Source organism: Salvelinus namaycush, chromosome 17 (genome assembly GCF_016432855.1).
Source record: "Salvelinus namaycush isolate Seneca chromosome 17, SaNama_1.0, whole genome shotgun sequence".
Classification (NCBI taxonomy): domain Eukaryota; kingdom Metazoa; phylum Chordata; class Actinopteri; order Salmoniformes; family Salmonidae; genus Salvelinus; species Salvelinus namaycush.
The window spans coordinates 701,797-725,509 of NC_052323.1; the positions used below are offsets into that span (position 1 = coordinate 701,797).

Below are 23,713 nucleotides of genomic sequence, written 5' to 3' on the forward strand. Positions count from 1 at the left end.
GTGCCTTTCCAAATCATGTCCAATCAATTGAATTTATCACAGGTGGACTCCAATCCAGTTGTTTATAAACTCAAGGATGATCAGTGGGAACGGGATGAACCTGAGCTCAATTTCGAGTCTCATATCAAAGGGTCCGAATACTGATGTAAATAACGTATTTCTGTTTATTATTTTTAATACATTTCCAAGAATTTCACTTTGTCATTATTGGTCATTGTGTGTAGATTGATGAGACAAATGTTTTATTTAATCGATTTTAGAATAATACTGTAACGTAACAAAATGTGAAAAAAGGGGTCTGAATATTTTCCGAATGCACTGTATGGTGAGCAATATTTTTGGAACATTGAATCGCAATAAAATCACAGTATCCAATCGCAGTTCTTATCAAATAGTGAGAATCGCAATATACAGTTGAAGTCGGGAAGTTTACAAACACCGTAGCCAAATACATTTAAACTCAGTTTTTCCACAATTCCTGACGTTTAATCCTAGTAAAAATTCCCTGTCTTAGGTCAGTTAGGATCACCACTTTATTTTAAGAATGTGAAATGTCAGAATAATAGTAGAGAGAATGATTTATTTCAGCTTTTATTTCTTTCATCACATTCCCAGTGGGTCAGAAGTTTACATACACTCAATTCGTATTTGGTAGCATTGCCTTTAAATTGTTTAACATGGGTCAAACATTTTGGGTAGCCTTCCACAAGCTTCCCACAATAAGTTTGGTGAATTTTGTCCCATTCCTCCTGACAGAGCTTGTGTAACTGAGTCAGGTTTGTAGGCCTCCTTGCTCGCACACACCTTTTCAGTTCTGCCCACAGATTTTCTATAGGATTGAGGTCAGGGCTTTGTGATGGCCACTCCAATACCTCGACTTTGTTGTCCTAAAGCCATTTTGCCAAAACTTTGGAAGTATGCTTGGGGTCATTGTCCATTTGGAAGACCCATTTGCGACCAAGCTTTAACTTCCTGACTGATGTCTTGAGATGTTGCTTCAATATATCCACATAATTGTCCTCCCTCATGATGCCATCTATTTTGTGAAGTGCACCAGTCCCTCCTGCAGCAAAGCACCCCCACAACATGATGCTGCCACTCCCGTGCTTCACGGTTGGGATGGTTTTCTTCGGCTTGCAAGCCTCCCCCTTTTTCCTCCAAACATAATGATGGACATTTCTCCAAAAAATATGATCGTTGTCCCCATGTGCAGTTGCAAACTGTAGTCTGGCTTTTTTATGGAGGTTTTGGACCAGTGGCTTCTTCCGTGCTGAGCGGCCTTTCAGGTTATGTTGATATAGCACTCGTTTTACTGTGGATAGATAGATAGAGGCTATATACGTAGATAGAGGCTTTATCCCTGACAGAAAACACCTCCCAACTGTTGATACATAGAAGTAATAGATATGGCAGTTTGAGCGTCTGCTAGCTGCAGTCTTTAGCCTCAGGGAGCTATGAGGCTAACTGCTCGAGGAGTTGCAGTGTAAAGCCGTTGAGAGCGATAGGCTGAGATTAACCGAGGAGAGAACCCCCTCGGCAGGAGGTCCGCTTTATGGCCACAACACCCCGCATTCCCCGATCGTTAGCACTTCACAGCCCCCACAGCATAGCGCCACAGCATATGGTGTTGTGTTGTTTCCTGCTTCCTGTGTCAGTGTGTGACTGAGGCGTCTTTACAAACGGCCGTCCGTAGCAGAGCCACAGGCCATTGGCAATGTATGCCTTGTGTCTGGAAAGGAAACAAACATCTGTTTTGAAAGTTTTTTTTCGGTAGTCTACAGTTGAAGTCGGAAGTTTACATACACTTAGGTTGGAGTCATTAAAACTTGTTTTTCAACCACTCCACAAATGTCTTGTTAACAAACTATCGTTTTGGCAAGTCGGTTAGGACATCGGTTAGGACAAGAATTGCATTTTGGGCCCTAAAGCACGGAAAGAATGTCCACTGCTTGTATACTTCGTATTTTGGCGAATGTAGGACGACATCCGGGAACTTTTGGCATACTAACTATATCCATACTATATCCATATCCATACATGTCCAATAAGCATACTACATACTCAATTTACATCACAAGTAGTACGGTTAGTGCAGTTAGTATGAGTATTCGAACACAGCTCTTGAGTTTGAGAAAAAAATATTTTACTTATTGAACTACAGTAGGTTAAGTGGATTTATAACCGGTAATGGAATTACGGTAACAGAATTACATCATGGGTCCCTGATATGTACTATACAGAAATGAATAATTATGAATAGTCATATCATTCTCTTTATGGTGTTTGTATCCTGAATAGGTACACAAAGGTTAACATATGCAATAACCTTATTTTGCATATTTAGTTAATTCTACACATGAGCTAATATACTAATGAGCTCCGTCCCCAAACAAGGCCACATTCGGTTGGTCCGGACCAGACCAGGCTGGTCCAATGTTTATGTTTCCCAAATTTGGACATTACAGCACAGTAGAGTAACGTACAGCAGAGCAGATCAGAGTACAGTAGAGTAAAGTAAATATGTTCAGTACAGTATAGTACAGTACAATACAGTACATTATACTGTACTCTACTCTAGTGTACTGTACTGCACTCTACTTTTCTTTACTCTACTGTACTGTACTGTACAAATTTGTGAAACATACAGTACTCATTCACGGGTTTTTCTTAATTATTACTATTTAAAAAATGAAGTGAAGACGTCAAAACTATGAAATAACATATGGTATCATGTAGTAACCAAAAAAGTGTTCAACAAATCAAAATATATTTCATATTTGACATTCTTCAAAGTAGCCACCCTTTGCCTTGATGGCAGCTTTGCACACTCTTGGCATTGGTGTTATTCATAAGTGTGGTTATTCATGGGTTCATTCATATGGGTTCGTCTGAGGCTTTATGACATTTCTGTCACGTTTGCATGTGTGTCCATCTGTTACTGTGTATTGTGACATTTTGGATATTCTCCTTCACATGCACACCACGGGGCTGTCATTTTCAGTTGGATCTTACTTTTCACAATGTGCCTTCCCTTCAACAGAACATACACATAAAAACATTGGCTGACGACATGGTAAGGCGTCCTGTTTTCATTTCTTTGTGTACTTTGTTTTGCGTCATCATCTTCTCTTTGTGTCATGGCTGCACAGGATGTTGAACTGAAATCTGTGGATGGACCAATGAAACAAGAGGGACACGGTGCCCTCTGTTAACCAAGTAGGGTTCCTGTATTATTGTCATTACAGTATTTTATGGTTATTTAATGTGCCCAAATGATAACGTAATTGAATCTGATTTTTTGTTGTTGATGAATGCCTAGCCTAATCAGTCAAATATCAGCCCAACAGTATTCTGAATCGGTTATGATAGGCTTATATATTGTATTTGTTATTATTCCTCTTAATAATTCATTAACAAAGAACAAGTACACTCTATTTGGGTCAAACACTGGTGCTGTTTCAATGGATTGTATTACATGTAGATTCTACAATCATGTTGAACATCATTGGTTTTGTCTTCCACTGGTCCGTCCACAATGATTTCAGTGTAGATTCAGGTGTGCTATCATTAATAAAATGTTGTCTTAATTGATTTGTCTTACTCTTTTTCATATGTATGTTCATTCATTCATTTCACACAAGCATGACCCCTAAACCCATATAGCTAATACCACTGACGACTAACTAACAGCGACTGGTGCATGGACTTACCCTCTTCTGACTGTGTAACAAAGGTGCGTGCTGCTGGCGGCATCTCGTTTGATCTTGGTCCGTCTTCTGTCGTCGGCCCTGAATTACATATGAGGTGCGCTTGATTTAACGCTTGCCGTTTGCACTTTTGGGACGATTCCATTTGTCCCATTGCACCAGGCAAACTAACTCAAGCACAGCTCAGGCAAATGTATTTCCACTTATGCGATTGACATCCGTTCTTAATTCAACGGTGTACCTAGAATAGCCGAGTACTGTCTGTGAGGAGAGTATCTTTCTGAAGCATATGCACTTAAGTTATACAGACTCCCATAACAGTCTGTCATTTTGAACAATCCCAATCTACAGGGTTAATGGTAAGTGCGAAGGTAAGTCAAATCTATGACGTCGCTGTATTTAACAGTGTACCGTTTTATTATGTACCATGTTTTCGTTCAGATACACACGAACTGTACAGATTTAATACATCAAAGCCAGTTTGACATAGAGCAAGCAATGTTACACCCCTTGTTAAAGCACATTATCATATAATCTAACAATTTTTTTAATGACAAAACAGAAGATGAACACACATTATCAGTCCGTCCCTTGTCACAGGCAAAACCCTTTACTTTAGCTGGCCTGTGGCGCCATCCCAACCTGTAATTTAGCCCAGCTGATGCCTGTTCAAAGGTTGGGAAGGAACTCGAAAGACATGGCAGGCATATGACAGTATCACTCAACTCTACAGTGTGTAAGCATTCAGAAAGCCTGAAGCCTAGGGAAATATTCCTAGTTAAATACTATATGTCATAACACTTACCATACACACTTTGGTCATGCCACCCTCTCTTTCCCCTTCAGCGTGACCGGATCACCAGTTTCCGGAAGACTGGGAATAAGAAGGACAAGCCCCTGATCCAGCACTCCACAGACCCCATGTCCATTCAGGTAGAGATGCCCATGCCCCAGCCTCTCTTCGACGACCGCTCCATGAACCTCTCCGAGAAGGAGATCAACGCCCTCTTTGAGAAGATGATGGTAAGTCCGATACTGTAACTCTCCTTTTGAACCAAGTGTATATAGCCACTGTGCTCCCCTATAACAATGAATGTAGAGTCCCTGTTTTCAGTGCAGTATTTTCCCTGACTGATCAAAACTAGTTTTCTCATGCTCTCTCTTGTCTTTCTGCAGCAGACATATAGTGAGCAATATGTTTGGAACGTCAAATTGCAATAAAATTGCAGTATCTAATACCTATAGAATCGTGAGAATCCATATTACAATCCGTATTGGTATTGTGCGGTCCCTGGCAGTATTACACTGAGTTAACAAAACATTAAGAACACCTTCCTAATATTGAGTTGCAGCTCAGAACATTGACTCTACAAGGTGTCGAAAGCGTTCCACAGGGACGCTGGCCCTTGTTGACTCCAATGCTTCCCACAGTTGTGTCAAGTTGGCTGGGTTAGCCTTTGGGTGGTGGATCATTCTTCATACACACCGGAAACTGTTAAGCATGAAAACCTAGCAGCGTTGCAGTTATTTACACGAACCGGCGTGCCTGGCACCTACTACCATACCAAGTTCAAAGGCACGTAAATCTTTTGTCTTGCCCATTCACCCTCTGAATGGAACACATGCACAAATCCATGTCTCAATTGTCTCGAGGTTTAAAAATCCTTCTTTAAATCGGTCTCCTCCCCTTCATCTATACTGATTGAAGTGATATTTAACAAGTGACATCAGAAAGGGATCATCTGTCTATGTCATGTTCATAATGTTTTGTACACTCAATGTATATGTACTATAGGATTACAATTGCTCCCCTGTACACCTTCAACCACTACTTGTCTGGAACCATGGAGATGTAACGGGCAGAATGGACATGGTTACTGCTTCTATGTCTGAAACTCCCGGTGTGTCCTTTTGAGTACGAGCTACCAATCACCTTGTTCTTTTACTGTTCACCAGAGAGTCTCTGATCTCGAGGTGGATCTCTGTCTCCACTGGTTGTCATAATAATGATATCATTAGATGTGATGTGTTGACGGCTTGCTGTGTGGCACATTCAAACATCTTTTGGCAAAGAAATGTAGCAGTTTTCTTTTTCTATTGCCCTCTGTATTCACATCATGTTAATGTGGGTGCTTTTGTGTCTCATACTATGCGCCACTCTTCTCTCCTTCGTAATCTGCAGGCAGGGAGCTCTGCTCAGGCTAAGCCTCTACAGAGCAGCACTTACCTGGTTCGCTGCGCCGAGCCGAGTCACAGCTCTAAAATCACGCTGACGCTCAGCATAGAGAGCACATAGATCAGAGAGAGAGACAGGAGTGAGTGTATCAGCGTAACCCTGTCGTGACTTCTCACTTAACTCGGCAACTCAAGTTCACTTGACTCAGCCCTCGTTCAAACAGAGAGCTCCAGAGTGTTCCGTCAGAGAGCTACAGAGCTCCAACAGAGAGCTCTATCAGAGAGTTACAGAGAGCTCCATCAGAGAGATACAGAGAGCTCCATCAGAGAGCTACAGAGAGCTCCACCAGAGAGCTACATTGAGCGCCACCAGAGAGCTACAGAGTGCTCCATCAGAGCTATAGAGAGCTCCACCAGAGAGCTACAGAGAGCTCCATCAGAGAGCTACAGAGAGCTCCATCAGAGAGCTACAGGGAGCTCCATCAGAGAGCTACAGAGAGCTCCATCAAAGAGCTACAGCGTGCTCTATCAGAGAGCTACAGAGAGCTCCACCAGAGAGCTACAGAGAGCTCCATCAGAAAGCTACAGAGAGCTCTATCAGAGAGCTACAGAGAGCTCCATCAGAGAGCTACAGAGAGCTCCATCAGAGAGCTACAGAGAGCTCCATCAGAGAACTACAGAGAGCTCCATCAGAGAGCTACAGAGAGCTCCATCAGAGAGCTACAGAGAGCTCCATCAGAGAGCTACAGAGTGCTCCATCAGAGCTACAGAGAGCTCCATCAGAGAGCTACAGAGAGCTCCATCAGAGCTACAGAGAGCTTGCCTGGCTACCCAGACTCCTTGCTCCGGCCAAACGCTACGCCACGCCCACATATTTTAGTTTATTTTCCGCAATGAGTCTGGATCTGAGTACCTCTCCGACCCTTCACCGAATTTGAACACATTCGGGGCCGTCTTATTGGTCTATAAACCTATGGGCAAATGCATTGATATTGCTACCAAAATAGTTTTTACATTGGAGGAGTACCAAGATGACTGCACGGTGGCTTCATTACAGCGATCCCATGTCTGTCATCCAAGGTGTATACACATCACTGGTAACTACTAGACAACCATAAAATAGCGAGGGTGGTACAAAGAGTTTGGTTACTGTCATTACAGTGTTACAACTTCCTGTTACCAGTAAAGATGCACTATAAATGCCTGTCTGATACCTGGTGATAGTCAGTAGAAAATGGTGTAACACTCGTATGGCTTTAACATGATGTTCGAGCTCCTCCCTTTGTGTTACGAATGATAAGAGTGTGCCTATCTAGCGTAGTGTGATAATAAACCGAGAGTTTGTATCAGTTCAACCTGTTGCCGTGTGTCTTCCACTCCTCTGTTGAGTGTGAGTAGCAGTTCATATCCAAGTAAGAAGAAGTCAAGCCTTTAGCTTGCCAGCCCAGCAGTCTGTGAATCTCCATCATCGAGAAGAGAAGATTACTCCACTAATAACAACTGACAGCCTACATCATAAAACGATACTTGAATTTGAAATAATTGTAGCTTCTGATCACTTTGCGGTTACATGTAATTACACATGGCACGCAAACTTTCCATGGTGTCCTGTCCTTGCTAGGTGTGAGGCAAGGGTAGTTGTGGTCCCGCATATACATATGTGACATGGTTTTAGGAGGAGATGATGGGTTGATCGATGAGCATTCCCATGGAACTCTCTGTTCAAAGCTCAGTATTGCCCCCTTGTGGGGTTTTGCTTGACTTGATGAAAGGAGAGGGAATAGAATGCATGACCTAACCCCCATCTTTACGCTTTGTTCGCCTTGTTGTTAGACTCGTACTAGGTACTAGTACTAGGTAGTCTGACTAGTCTCGCTTGCCAGACTCATAAGTAATAGCTACCGTGGACCTTTCATAACAACCCGTAGGTTATGTCAAATGAATGGCTTTACAGGTGAAAACATTTCCCCTTGTTGATGACGACGGACTTTGTTGAATGTTGAATTTGAAGTTCAACTCGTGCCCATCTCCAAGGTCAAACTTTCTTTGCAACCCCTTGCTTTTTATTCCACAGGAATTGGCTCTGGCTGGCTCTCTGTGTATGCCGCCGGATTGAAAATGTAACAAAAAGCTTTCAGCCCATCACTTTTAAACCGCAATGCTAAATTGCCCAGGCTTCATTGCATAGGCCTGTGTGTGTGTGTGTGTGTGTCACTCTGTGTACCTTTTTTCATACAATGGTTATTGTTGCGGGAGCCGAAGTGATGCTGATTCTCTTCTGTTTTTTTATCACGATCAGTCTGTTTTTCTTTTTCGCCTCACCTCATCTCATCCAGCTCACCTCTCAATTACTGTGTTTGTGCTCACCACGCTGTGACATTAAACTCAGGCTCCGATGACAGGAAAGGCATGTTTCTCAGCGGCTGAAAATGTGTTGCGCTGAGAATCCTTCACTGAAAGCTTAATTACAATGAAGTGAAGGGATTTGCTTTACCTTTACGTGCTTTTGAAGCTGCCAGCACCAACATGCCCCTATCTATAGATTGTAGACCATTTTCATAGCTAAAGTACTAACAGCAGCCTATGTTGAAATTACAATACAGAAATTGAACTTTATGTACACTGCTCAAAAAAATAAAGGGAACACTTAAACAACACAATGTAACTCCAAGTCAATCACACTTCTGTGAAATCAAACTGTCCACTTAGGAAGCAACACTGATTGACAATAAATTTCACATGCTGTTGTGCAAATGGAATAGACAAAAGGTGGAAATTATAGGCAATTAGTAAGACACCCCCAAAAAAGGAGTGATTCTGCAGGTGGTGACCACAGACCACTTCTCAGTTCCTATGCTTCCTGGCTGATGTTTTGGTCACTTTTGAATGCTGGCGGTGCTCTCACTCTAGTGGTAGCATGAGACGGAGTCTACAACCCACACAAGTGGCTCAGGTAGTGCAGTTCATCCAGGATGGCACATCAATGCGAGCTGTGGCAAAAAGGTTTGCTGTGTCTGTCAGCGTAGTGTCCAGAGCATGGAGGCGCTACCAGAAGACAGGCCAGTACATCAGGAGACGTGGAGGAGGCCGTAGGAGGGCAACAACCCAGCAGCAGGACCGCTACCTCCGCCTTTGTGCAAGGAGGTGCACTGCCAGCGCCCTGCAAAATGACCTCCAGCAGGCCACAAATGTGCATGTGTCAGCATATGGTCTCACAAGGGGTCTGAGGATCTCATCTCGGTACCTAATGGCAGTCAGGCTACCTCTGGCGAGCACATGGAGGGCTGTGCGGCCCCACAAAGAAATGCCACCCCACACCATGACTGACCCATCGCCAAACCGGTCATGCTGGAGGATGTTGCAGGCAGCAGAACGTTCTCCACGGCGTCTCCAGACTCTGTCACGTCTGTCACATGTGCTCATGTGTTCAGTGTGAACCTGCTTTCATCTGTGAAGAGCACAGGGCGCCAGTGGCGAATTTGCCAATCTTGATGTTCTCTGGCAAATGCCAAACGTCCTGCACGGTGTTGGGCTGTAAGCACAACCCCCACCTGTGGACGTCGGGCCCTCATACCACCCTCATGGAGTCTGTTTCTGACCGTTTGAGCAGACACATGCACATTTGTGGCCTGCTGGAGGTCATTTTGCAGGGCTCTGATAGTGCTCCTCCTTGCACAAAGGCGGAGGTAGCGGTCCTGCTGCTGGGTTGTTGCCCTCCTACGGCCTCCTCCACGTCTCCTGATGTACTGGCCTGTCTTCTGGTAGCGCCTCCATGCTCTGGACACTACGCTGACAGACACAGCAAACCTTTTTGCCACAGCTCGCATTGATGTGCCATCCTGGATGAACTGCACTACCTGAGCCACTTGTGTGGGTTGTAGACTCCGTCTCATGCTACCACTAGAGTGAGAGCACCGCCAGCATTCAAAAGTGACCAAAACATCAGCCAGGAAGCATAGGAACTGAGAAGTGGTCTGTGGTCACCACCTGCAAAATCACTCCTTTTTTGGGGGTGTCTTACTAATTGCCTATAATTTCCACCTTTTGTCTATTCCATTTGCACAACAGCATGTGAAATTTATTGTCAATCAGTGTTGCTTCCTAAGTGGACAGTTTGATTTCACAGAAGTGTGATTGACTTGGAGTTACATTGTGTTGTTTAAGTGTTCCCTTTATTTTTTTGAGCAGTGTATATTAGCTTGAATTGGAGTAGCTAAATCAAATGATATTCAAACTGCGTAATCGTAGTCTCAATACAGAGATACTCAATAAAGAAGGTTTGCCGTTGCTTTAAAAAAACGTAGCATTTTGTTGTTCTCTGTGTATCTCTTTCGTATCCCCATGCTCTTATTGATTGAAAACATGGCATGCACTGCTGCTTTAAAACTCTAGTTCCAAGTGAGGGTGTTAGGGGGTTGACCAAGGAGCCCCCGTGTTGTGCTTTAAATGACTAAGACAAATCCAAATGTGTTTTTCCTTCAGCGTTATCATGACTTTACTTTCAATAATCTGATCAATGTTATTTATCAAATCAACTAACTTTAATTGTTACCCGATTTTAAGTTAATCGTGTAACTATTAACTCATTAGGAATTTGGGGCACCACGAGAGCAGTTGTTTAAAGAGTTACCATCTCCAGAATGAAACTCTAAAGGTCTTTACCTATCACATCCATAAAACAGTCAACATATTAATCAGAACCTCTTATCATATCATCATTCTGAACAGTCGTAACCTTCTTGGATCTGCAACCCCAGCCTTACTTATGAATCAGTACTACATAAATTGGTTTAATTATTTATTTACAAGCTAACTAAATAATAACACAGAATAAACATACCAACTTAATACATGAGAAAAAGGTCCCTAGCGGACTGACACAATATGGTGGCTTTTTACACATCGACATGGAGAGGAAGAGAGAAAGAGTGAGAAAGAAAAAAGAGACACTTCTTGTTGATACATTTTAGAAACTATTCTCACAGTAATCATATACTTTACACACGAACCACCGCCCGTTTGGAGTAAGAAATCATGAATGTATTTACGTGTGCATGCCTTCGTTTGCTGTTGGAACCAGCACACATTAGGAAGGGTTGGCCTTTCAGCGGCACGTTTGTAAGGCTTTGATTGTCCAACAGTCTTCTACTGTTGTTCACTCTGGAAGATGCTCCTTGGAAGATATGCTAAACAGTCGTGTCGACGGTTCCCATTGGTGTTGAGAGTAGTAGGATACGGTGATTTGAGAAGAGTAGTAGGATGGTCCCACTTAAATTCGCTTTTCTAGATATTTGACTTAGGATAGCTAATCAGCCGTACCAGTGATTGTCTGGAAGGTGAGCTTCTCACCTCTTCCTCGTGTTGATATTCAAGGTTCAAACTACTCTGGACATGAGCTGCAACTCTACACGCCTCTCTGGTCTGGGAGGTGAGTTTATTTTCTTCACCTCGTGTTGAGGTTCAACGTTCCAACCATTTCAAACGTGTAGATACCGCTCCACGCTTTTCTGGTCTAATGTTAACCTGATGAGGACAGAGGGCGCTGTTGTCACTTTGGGGGAAAAACGTGCCCAATTTAAACGGCCTCATACTCAATTCTTGCTCGTACAATATGCATATTATTATTACTATTGGATAGAAAACACTCTCTAGTTTCTAAAACCGTTTGAATTATATCTGTGAGTGAAACAGAACTCATTTGGCACAAACTTCCTGACCAGGAAGTGGAAAATCTGAAATCGATGCTCTCTTCTGGGTCCTGCCTATAAATGGGCATGAGACCTATTAGTATACAGTCATACACCTTCCCCTGGATGTCAAGATGCAGTGAGAGAAGAAATTGAGTGTTTATCTTGGTCTGAGATGGAATACGTCCTCTTGGAATGACGTGTCACCGATTTCTGGTTTTCAGGAAGGCGCGAGGAACACAGTGGGATTGCCTTTTGAAAAGCTGTCGTTATAGGCGACTACTATCTCCGGCTTTGATTTTATTTGATACATGTGACCATATCATCGTAAAGTATGTTTTTTCAATATAGTTTTATTAGATTTTTGAAATTTATTCGGGACGTTAGGCGTGTTGCGTTGTGTGCCTTTGTTCAGAAAGGAGAGCTTCGCGCCACTTGGCCAGTGTGCTTGCTAATTCAAGAGGGAAAAACGATGTTCTAAATCCAAACAACAACTGTTCTGGACAAAGGACCCCTTGTCCAACATTCTGATGGAAGATCACCAAAAGTAGGACCCATTTATGATGTTATTTCATATATCTGTCGAACTGTGTACTAGTAGTTTTGCGCCCAGGTTTTGGCCACTCTCTCGCTATAACATAAGCCTTATGTCGTAATGAAGATATTTTTAGAATTCTAACACTGCGATTGCATTAAGAACTAGTGTATCTATCATTTCCTATACAACATGTATTTTTTTGTAATGTTTATGAATAGCTATTTGGTCAGAATAGGTGAGAGTCTAATAGAAATATCCGCACATTCTGGGAAAAAGAAGCTACGTTAGCATAATGGATAACCACTTATTTCAGCTCTAAATATGCACATTTTCGAACAATGTCACGATCGGCTTCTTGATAGACAGTGGACCAAGGCGCAGCGTGTGGAAAATACATCTTATTTTATTGAGAAGAGAGAGAAAACACAAAACGAACACTATACACAGAACAACAAAACAACACACGACCGTGAAGCTAAATAACGTAAGTGCACAGACAAGCAACAAACGTTCAACATAGACAATTACCCACAAACAGCTAAAGCCCATGGCTGCCTTAAATATGGCTCCCAATCAGAGACAACAATAACCAGCTGTCTCTGATTGAGAACCAATTCAGGCAACCATAGACTTTCCTAGACACCTACACTGAACACTAACCCATCTACTCTACTTAACCCCCTAAACCATACAACCACCCTAGACAATACAAAAAACACATACCTTCCCCATGTCACACCCTGACCTAACTAAAATAATAAATGAAACAAAGAAAACTAAGGCCAGGGCGTGACAAACAAAACATAAGTGTATGTATAACCTGATGTTATAGGACTGTCATCTGAGGAAGGTTTATGAAGGTTAGTGAAAATTAATATCTTTTGCTGGTTTATTCGCTAACGCTAACCTGCCTATTGCTATCGCTAACGTGCCTTGATGAATGAATGCGGTAGTGTGGTAGGCTATTGTAGTAAGCTAATATAATGCTATATTGTGTTTTCGCTGTAAAACACTTAAAAAATCTGAAATATTGGCTGGATTCACAAGATGCTTGTCTTTCATTTGCTGTACACGATGCATTTTTCAGAAATGTTTTATGATGAGTATTTAGGTATTCCACGTTGGTCTCTATAATTACTCTGGCTGCTTCGGTGCTATTTTTGACGGTAGCTGTGATGGTAGCTGCAATGTAAAACTGATTTATACCTCAAATATGCACATTTTTCAAACAAAACATAGATGTATTGTGTAACATGTTATAAGACTGTCATCTGATGAAGTTGTTTCTTGGTTAGTTTGGTTGGTTCTTGGTTAGTTAGGTTGGCTTTGTGCATGCGACCTGTGCTGTGAAAAATGTCTGTCCTTTTTTGTATTTGGTGGTGAGCTAACATAAATATACGTGCTGTTTTCGCTGTAAAACATTTTAAAAATCCGACATGTTGGCTGGATTCACAAGATGTGTACCTTTCATTTGCTGTATTGGACTTGTTAATGTGTGAAAGTTAAATATTTCTAAAAAATATATTTTGAATTTCGCACTCTGCCTTTTCAGTGGAATGTGGGAGGAGTTCCGCTGGCGGAACGCTGGAGCAGTTAAGGTTAATTTCTCCACCAATCCTTTTATGCACTCTGGCCGAAGGGGATGGCTCCATCAGGCTGACATGCTCTCTGACCTCACTCGGGGCGTGGCAACTTACTATGCAAAGATTTTAGGAGACAAATTCTCTTGTGGTTCCTAAAATCACATTCCTATCTTAACAAAGATACTTTCATAATTTTTCATATAGAACGTTAAGGATGCAGACTTCCTACATGTAGTGTGTATACTTTTCAAGTTACAGTATTTCCTTTATAACACTTTTTAATGACATCACAAAATAAAAACCATTATGACATTAGTTTTCTATAATTCATCTCTGACCATTCCCCACGTTCTTATGTTAGAAATATTGTTCCAGTATTCGCTTTTTGAACTTGTTCGAGTTTTGTCAGGAAAAGGTCTGTTAACAAAGTACATTCCTTGGTGGAATTTGGAGAAGGAGAACTGTCTGGATCTCCTCTCCTTTAATTTACGAAAAGGTGTGAGCTGTCAAACCCGGCCCAGTTCCCTCCTCTCCTCTTCTGTGGGTGAGAGAAGGTCTGCTTACTGTCATCCATTGCCAAGCTGATCTGACCCATTCAAATCCTCACAGGACAGTCATGACAGCACGTAGTCTGCATGTTTTGCCCTCCCCAAAAAATTCAAAGCTAGAGAAGCCCATAATGCTACCAGGTCATCAAAAGGTTCTGGGAAGAAGAGCATCCCTGGGTTGGTAGATACGAACAGATGAGCTCCTCCTGACCTGTTAAGAAATCATTGGAGGACTGTTAGTGTAGGGTGTAGTGTTAGTGTAACAGTAATGCTAGTGTGTACTGTAGGGTGTAATGTTTGTGTTAGTATTAGTAGTGGTAGTGTGTCCTGTAGCGTGTAGTGTTTGTGTTAGTATTAGTAGTGGTAGTGTGTACTGTAGGGTGTAGTGTTTGTGTTAGTATTAGAAGTGGTAGTGTGTACTGTAGGGTGTAGTGGTTGTGTTAGTATTAGTAGTGGTAGTGTGTACTGTAGGGTGTAGTGTTTGTGTTAGTATTAGTAGTGGTAGTGTGTACTGTAGGGTGTAGTGTTTGTGTTAGTATTAGAAGTGGTAGTGTGTACTGTAGAGTGTAGTGTTTGTGTTAGTGTTAGTAGTGGTAGTGTGTACTGTAGGGTGTAGTGTTTGTGTTAGTATTAGTAGTGGTAGTGTGTACTGTAGGGTGTAGTGTTTGTGTTAGTATTAGTAGTGGTAGTGTGTACTGTGGGGTGTAGTGTTTGTGTTAGTATTAGTAGTGGTAGTGTGTACTGTGGGGTGTAGTGTTTGTGTTAGTGTTAGTAGTGGTAGTGTGTACTGTAGTGTGTAGTGTTTGTGTTAGTATTAGTAGTGGTAGGGTGTAGTGTTTGTGTTAGTATTAGTAATGGTAGTGTGTACTGTAGGGTGTAGTGTTTGTGTTAGTATTAGTAGTGGTAGTGTGTACTGTAGGGTGTAGTGTTTGTGTTAGTATTAGTAGTGGTTGGGTGTTGTGGTTGTGTTAGTATTAGTAGTGGTAGTGTGTACTGTAGGGTGTAGTGTTTGTGTTAGTTTTAGTAGTGGTAGTGTGTACTGTGGGGTGTAGTGTTTGTGTTAGTTTTAGTAGTGGTAGTGTGTACTGTAGCGTGTAGTGTTTGTGTTAGTATTAGTAGTGGTAGTGTGTACTGTAGCGTGTAGTGTTTGTGTTAGTATTAGTAGTGGTAGTGTGTACTGTAGCGTGTAGTGTTTGTGTTAGTGTTAGTAGTGGTAGTGTGTACTGTAGGGTGTAGTGTTTGTGTTAGTATTAGTAGTGGTAGTGTGTACTGTAGCGTGTAGTGTTTGTGTTAATATTAGTAGTGGTAGTGTGTACTGTAGCGTGTAGTGTTTGTGTTAGTATTAGTAGTGGTAGTGTGTACTGTAGGGTGTAGTGTTTGTGTTAGTATTAGTAGTGGTAGTGTGTACTGTAGCGTGTAGTGTTTGTGTTAGTGTTAGTAGTGGTAGTGTGTACTGTAGGGTGTAGTGTTTGTGTTAGTATTAGTAGTGGTAGTGTGTACTGTAGCGTGTAGTGTTTGTGTTAATATTAGTAGTGGTAGTGTGTACTGTAGCGTGTAGTGTTTGTGTTAGTGTTAGTAGTGGTAGTGTGTACTGTAGCGTGTAGTGTTTGTGTTAGTATTAGTAGTGGTAGTGTGTACTGTAGGGTGTAATGGTTGTGTTAGTATTAGTAGTGGTAGTGTGTACTGTAGGGTGTAGTGTTTGTGTTAGTATTAGTAGTGGTAGTGTGTACTGTAGGGTGTAGTGTTTGTGTTAGTATTAGTAGTGGTAGTGTGTACTGTAGGGTGTAGTGTTTGTGTTAGTGTTAGTAGTGGTAGTGTGTACTGTAGGGTGTAGTGTTTGTGTTAGTATTAGTAGTGGTAGTGTGTACTGTAGGGTGTAGTGTTTGTGTTAGTGTTAGTAGTGGTAGTGTGTACTGTAGGGTGTAGTGTTTGTGTTAGTATTAGTAGTGGTAGTGTGTACTGTAGAGTGTAGTGTTTGTGTTAGTATTAGTAGTGGTAGTGTGTACTGTAGGGTGTAGTGTTTGTGTTAGTATTAGTATTAGTAGTGGTAGTGTGTACTGTAGGGTGTAGTGTTTGTGTTAGTATTAGTAGTGGTAGGGTGTAGTGTTTGTGTTAGTATTAGTAGTGGTAGTGTGTACTGTAGAGTGTAGTGTTTGTGTTAGTATTAGAAGTGATAGTGTGCACTGTAGGGTGTAGTGTTTGTGTTAGTATTAGTAGTGGTAGTGTGTACTGTGGGGTGTAGTGTTTGTGTTAGTGTTAGTAGTGGTAGTGTGTACTGTAGGGTGTAGTGTTTGTGTTAGTATTAGTAGTGGTAGTGTGTACTGTGTACTGTATGGTGTAGTGGTTGTGTTAGTATTAGTAGTGGTAGTGTGTACTGTAGGGTGTAGTGTTTGTGTTAGTATTAGTAGTGGTAGTGTGTACTGTAGGGTGTAGTGTTTGTGTTAGTATTAGTAGTGGTAGTGTGTACTGTAGAGTGTAGTGTTTGTGTTAGTATTAGTAGTGGTAGTGTGTACTGTAGGGTGTAGTGTTTGTGTTAGTATTAGTAGTGGTAGTGTGTACTGTAGGGTGTAGTGTTTGTGTTAGTAGTGGTAGTGTGTACTGTAGCGTGTAGTGTTTGTGTTAGTATTAGTAGTGGTAGTGTGTACTGTAGCGTGTAGTGTTTGTGTTAGTGTTAGTAGTGGTAGTGTGTACTGTGGGGTGTAGTGTTTGTGTTAGTGTTAGTAGTGGTAGTGTGTACTGTAGAGTGTAATGTTTGTGTTAGTGTTAGTAGTGGTAGTGTGTACTGTAGAGTGTAGTGTTTGTGTTAGTATTAGTAGTGGTAGGGTGTAGTGTTTGTGTTAGTGTTACTGTAGTGTTTTTGGAAGTGGTAGTGTTGTGTATTAGTTTTTGTGCTAGTGCTAATGTTAGTGTCACAGTATTGGTCATGTTAAACCAGTAGCTGCTGCCTGCCTGAGAGCCACATTACGGCTGCTGTGGCTTCCACTCTGCCACAAGGAGAGTGTGTGTAGTCTTGTGCGGCGTCCTTGGGTTCTTTAGATGTGCACAGCTGGACCCTGGAGTTGGAGCCCCTGATATAAATTCACAGTGGTAAATCCTCTGAAATCTTCCCATTGGGGGGAGAGTCTTTGGCGAGGAGGAGGCGCGGTGGCAGAATTCTTAATGCGGGACGTGGTGCTGGGAAAACAGCGAGCCGCGATGTGACACACACGTTTACATCCTCGTTTAGCCAGCGGCAAACTCCCCTCTATGAATCTGTACCCTTCGCCATCATCTCCATCGCTCCATTTACCATTAATATTCAGACACATTTGTCCTGTACAAGGGTAGGACTAGGAGGGAGAAGGAAGGGGTTGTAACGACCGGCGAGGACGTGCCATGAAAGATGAATGGATAGACGGACAGGTCACGACCATGCCCCTTAGACCACATGTATCTCTGTGTGTGAATTTTGTTATTGGAACGATCGTCTCTCGCCTGGCCGACCGCTGTGAAGCACATTAGATGCAGACAAACAGTGAGGGGGATGAGCCATAGGCAGCAGCATTATGGCTGTGAATTGCCAGGGACCTCATGATACGATATTCTAACTATACTTAGGTGCCGATACGATATGTATTGCGATTCTCACAATTCTTATGATTCTTTGTATTGCAATTCGATGCTGCAATTTTATTGAGATTTGACGTTCCAAACATATGGCTTACTATATGTCTGCTGCAGAGAGACATGAGCGCATGAGAAAACACGTTTTGAGTTTTGGCTCAGGTACAGCCGACTGGCTCTAGCTTTTTTAAAACAAAAACGATAGATATAATATCCCCAAATAATATTGCATATATATATATATATATATATATATGATATATATATTTTTTTACCCAGCATCACACATGCGTACACATTTGTCAAGCCACTCTCCTACACGTTGGCACAGAATGTTCCAAGGGATGTGTCGCAAATGGCACCCTATCACGCTCTGTTATACAGCAGAGTGCATATCATACAACTGTGTCTGTATTGTGGATGATCATTTCCATTCTGCATCCCAAATGGCACTGTATAAGGTGCACTACTTTTGACCAGGGCCAATTGATACATCATACTCCACCCTCACTCTTCTGTTTCCAGCGGTAGTTACTACTGTCACTACCTGTGGGCTTGTCGACATCACCTCCTATTGCTATGGCTGTCTGTTATATTGCCTCTCTGTTATATTCCAGGTATTCTACAGAGACAAAACCTGGAATTGACTTACAATCTGTGAACTCTTGCCATCAATATGCCTCCACCTGCCGTTGTAGTTTTATGAGCTATGTATGATTCATATCTACAGATTTGGCAGGGAATACATCCAAAAGGTGATCTTCCCTCCTAGTTGTCACTGACTACTACAGAGAGAGATAGAGTTGGTGTGTGTGTGTGTGAGAGAGAGAGAGAGAGAGAGAGAGAGAGAGAGCGAGAGACTGCGAGAGAGAGACTGAGTGAGCGAAAGTGACCATTACTGTGCTGATGAGGCTAGTTTGAGCCTTTATGTGCCTATGCCTCATTGCCGGGAGCAGCATTCTCCGTAATAACAGCCGCTGTGCTCCTCCATTGCAGTTACAATTTCTCTGTCTGCACAAGACGGGCACTTAAACCACAGAGGAGGAGAGCCAAGATGTGCCCCTAAACTCCATGAATTAAACTTGGGGTGCACCGGAGAAAATAATTTTGTCACAGATTTGTCACGGTCGAAGCAAATTAAAACAATGTTTTCTCTCCTGCTCAACTTACTTCTCTCGTACTCAACCTTTTCCCTTGTCCATAGCAGACAGATATGGCTGCACCCCGTTCATTATCCCTGGCAATGGAAGCCAATGGAAGCCCCAAGCTGTGTTCACAGGCAGCACATCTCTCCACATTGCTTTGTGATTTCTGACGTATCCAAGGCAGTTCTTTTGTCTGTCTCACGTTGTTTCCTACAGTAGTAGCTCTGAATGCTGAATCAGGTGATACAGAGTTAAGACCCAGGCCGTTTGACTTGTTAGGCCAGCCAAGCAGAGGTGGATAGAACTGTCAGGCAACACACACACACACACACACACACACACACACACACACACACACACACACACACACACACACACACACACACACACACACACACACACACACACACACACACACACACACACACACACACACACACACACACAAACGCCTCCACCACCGTCAAATAACTCCACACACAGTTTGTAGGGTGCCTGTGTAAACGTTTCAATTACCTGAGTCTGCTGCCAGGGATATGTTGGGATTCTTCCATGTAGACCTGCGAGGATATAATTAATAATAGCATAATTAATCATTTTTGGGTGGCAGAACACAGAGTCCTCTCTCTCTCTCTTCTCGTCGACCCTGACGAGTACCCCTCAGGCCCTGCTGTCTCTCCCCCACATTCCCCCCTATATTCTCTGCTCCGCGTTTTGCCTCGTTTATTGAATGCCATTTAACCGGCCAAATTAGCAGAGTTCAGAGGTTAATTAAAAAGTATTCCGGTTCCGGGTATTTAGAAAACGGCCCATTGGTAAAGTGTCCCTCTACGAGTGCGCCCCAACTCTTGGTGTATTTACTGAGACAAAATGTAGAGGGAAGAGGAGGAGGTGGAGGAGGAGGAGGACATTGGGTCATGATACCCTTAATGGTAATATCCATGATGCTGTACCTAGTGTCTTTCAACTGCCACAGACTATATACTGTACCAGTCTACAAACTGAACTAAAGAAAATGAAGGAACGGGAATGTAAATCTTTTCACCAAATGTTAGATCATACAGTGGACATATAGGTAACATATGGTTGATTTATCTATGGGTTGTGTCCAAAAATGGCACCCTATTTCCTTCATAGTGCACTACTTTTGACAAGGGTCCATATGACTCTGGTCAAAAGTAGTGCACCATATAGGTAGGGAATATGTTGCCATTTAGGACGAGGCCTATCTCGATTTTACATTCTAGGCTATACACTCAACACCTTCACCATACAGCAAAAGAAAAATGCACCATACTTTCTCCCACTAGATGGCAGCATTGTTTCACAGCAGCTCCACTCAGCCACATGACTTCAGCCACGTGTTTCTCTGTGTCATTCAGTCCATACCTTTGTCTGAGAGTGCTCCGAATAAACATCCCCCCATCCTCCTGCTATCCTCACCATGTCATTCCCCTGCTCTTAGTGCTCTTCTTTCCATCCCTCCCTCACTCCTCGCGTCCCTCCCTCCCTCCCCTCATCTCTTTGACAAGAAAGGGGCCTTTTTTGTGGTGCAGAATAAAACGTACAATGTACGCCGACGATAATAGCTAAAGAGGCATAAGCTACTGTCCACCCCGGCACTGTTTAATGATATTGTTGTATGGTAATCAACCTTACCCTTCCACTTTACAGGCTGTGTTGTATGATATCCACTCTGCGGTATAACAGAGGGTGATGTATCATACTTTGGCCTCACTTCTGTTTCCAGGGGTAGTTATTAATGTCACTAGCTGTGGGATCGTCTCCATTACCTCCTGTTGCTATGCCTGTCTGTCACATTGCCTAGAGAGAGAAAGAGGGACTGTGTACCCTCAACTAAAGTACAGAAGCTGGACATAAAGTGCTATGACCCAAGAGTGACCTTTTCTAGTGTAACATACACTTGATACCCTTGTTAGGATTGCATCTTTGGCAGCAGCAAACAGCGGGATAATAATTGACCGTTTCCATTTTAGGTAAAGAGTGTTGACATCCTTTAAGTGCAGTTGGTAGAGTCTTAATGGATTTAAAATGACCATAATTGCCCCACGGTGTGTAGTAGTCGTTTCTCCTCACTTTCGTTGTTTGTTTCCTCAGGAGGACATGAACCTGAATGAGGAGCGTAAAGCCCCACTGCGTGGGAAGGACCTGAGCACCAAGCGAGAGATGGTCGTCCAGTACATCTCCACCACCGCCAAATCTGTAAGTCGTCGTTGTGAACCAATGGTCTTTCTGTATTATATATCTGTAATGAAACTAATGGGCTTCCTGCATTTTATTGTAACCAAACGGGTTTCTCAGCTACTCTCACCCAGTGTAGTAGTAGTAGTGAGTGGGCTGAGAAATATGACATTCTACACTGCCAAGACACTGCAGAATAATGAGCTTAACCCGATCTACTTTCTTTCTGTGCCCCTCTCTTTCTACCACTCTTTCACACTCTCCCTCCGTCTCACTCTCCTTGCTTGAGCCCCCAATCTCTGATTACTGCTTCCATTACATTTTTTCAACGCCCCCCCCCCCCCCACCCCCACCCGAGTGCTTATCAAACCGCTTTCGTTGTAGCGCAGCCGTAACTCTCAGTTGCTTTATATTGGGGAAGGAACAAGTTTTCATTTGAATTTGAAACGCATCGCTTTACACTTTCAACAATCTAAGCCAATAAGAGTGGTAAACCCAGCACGTTTGAGGAGCGTAATCCCAGGGTTATAAGGTGAATTCTCTTTATGAAGTTTAAGGCCCCTACTGAGGGTAGGCTCACATTTACTCATAGACTCCTATTAAGTCACTCGCCGGCCTTTGACACGATCATTTATTACCCCTCTCATTGTTATGGTAATTAGGTGGCATTATTAATAATGATGATGATGATCAGAGATGATTGAATTCTTCACTGGGCCCATTATGCTTTGTGAGCACTGCAATATTATTCAAATGAACAGTATCCTCTGTCTGGGTGAAAGGGAGTAGGGCTCGGCTGTCTTTCAGCGTCCTCCCTACCCCTCACATTCTATAGGCCCTGTAGGTGGGAGCCCGTTGGATGGATTTCAGAATAGAATATAGAGACACAGACACTTGCACGCACACACACGCACATGCCTAGCACACACACACACACACACACACACACACACACACACACACACACACACACACACACACACACACACACACACACACACACACACACACACACACACTGACCTACACCACTATGACAGGGTAGCGCAGCTTAGCCGTCCAGGGGACAGATGTGTTTCTGTGTGATAAGTGCCTGTCTTCAACATGGCAGAGCAAATCCCCGCCTCCTGTTAGAAACCCAATCCATCCCTACTGGTTTCTGTAAATAATGATAAGACATAACATTACTCTGGCCAATTAGGCTCCTGTAGGTGAAGAGTATGCTGTAGGTTAGTCTATGTCTCAAATGGCACCCTTTTCCCTATCTTGTGCTCTACTTTTCACCAGAGCCCTATGGTCCGTGGTCAAAAGTAGTGCACTATATAGGGAATAGAGTTCCCATTTTGGATTAATATGTTTTGGGTGAGCGCAGTGTGATTGTGTGACTTTTCAAGGATGGTTTTTGTTCATGCTTGAAGGACTAAGGCAAAAAAAATGTAATACATTTTTTTATTGATTTAACTACTTGCTCGCTACTAATAATCCGTAATTGACAAGCAATTGACACGTGATAGAGGGAAATTGAGACATGGTACAGAATTGGATATTACCATGATATGGTCTGACAATAACTGCATTTAGTTTTTGGGTTCATTTTTGGGATGTTGTGGTGGGGTGTTTTCACAACTAATGTGCCTTGATTAAATCTTTGTGTGGTCTCTTCCTCTAACAGTTTTAAAGTCTTCTTTGTATGCCTGAATGCTTTCAAGGGAATTTTCCTTTTGCAGGAAAATGGACTAACAACGTGCACTCCAAGTCACCTCTTTCCTGTGTGTCTTTCTGTTCTCGACTAGATCATTGCCACCAACTAACAGAGATCATAGAAATATATAAAGTAGAATGGCAAAAAGAGAATGTCATCAAAGCAATGGGACCTGTCTGTTTATTATCTATATTGTAAGGCAATAGGGAATTCCATCAGCTCTCCCTCTACCTAAAATGTAGCTTGAGCTAATTCACAGAATGATTAGGCATGGAGGTATAAAGTGCAAATATTAGTGGAGTGACAAACGTGTCCCCAACGTCCTTGACCTTTTTGCTTGACTGTCAGTCTCAGGGAGGGGATCACAATTTTAGATTTAACTACCAAACCAAATGCACCCTTTTTGAGATCCTTTTTGTGTTCATATATAGAGAGATTTAGAGTTATTATCCTTTATTGTTCCGGATAATGTCATTATTATTATTTATATTTATTACCCCAGTCTTTTTTTATTTTTGTATTTAAAAAAAAAAAAGTAACCTTTATTTAACTAGGCAAATCTATTCATCCAATATATTGTTATTATCATTCTACTATGAAAAATATGGCCATTAACTTGTATTATATTTCCCTGAGGCTATTAGGCCAAAAAATACTAGCTAGCTAATGGGAGCGTGGGGCTGATTATTAGTGTGTGTATTCTCTCCAAACATGGCTCCTCTTGAGAGTTGTATTTTTCACGTCTTGCCACCTCTCTAGTTTATCACCGGGCAAGATTGAGAACTCTTCCCATTTACTACCAGTATGCATCTGTGGGAGTCTT

The 23,713-nt window shown here is 42.4% G+C and overlaps 1 protein-coding gene across 1 annotated transcript in view; it reads left to right on the forward strand.

Annotated features, from left to right (window-relative positions):
• The window catches only part of LOC120061859 (protein diaphanous homolog 2-like), a 467,422-nt gene that overhangs the window by 18,570 nt on the left and 425,139 nt on the right, over positions 1–23,713 (forward strand). Inside the window, exons 3-5 of the mRNA XM_039011641.1 lie at positions 3,041–3,073; positions 4,554–4,730; positions 21,105–21,209. Coding sequence (XP_038867569.1) covers positions 3,041–3,073; positions 4,554–4,730; positions 21,105–21,209 — 315 coding nt within the window. The remainder of the gene's footprint in view (positions 1–3,040; positions 3,074–4,553; positions 4,731–21,104; positions 21,210–23,713) is intronic.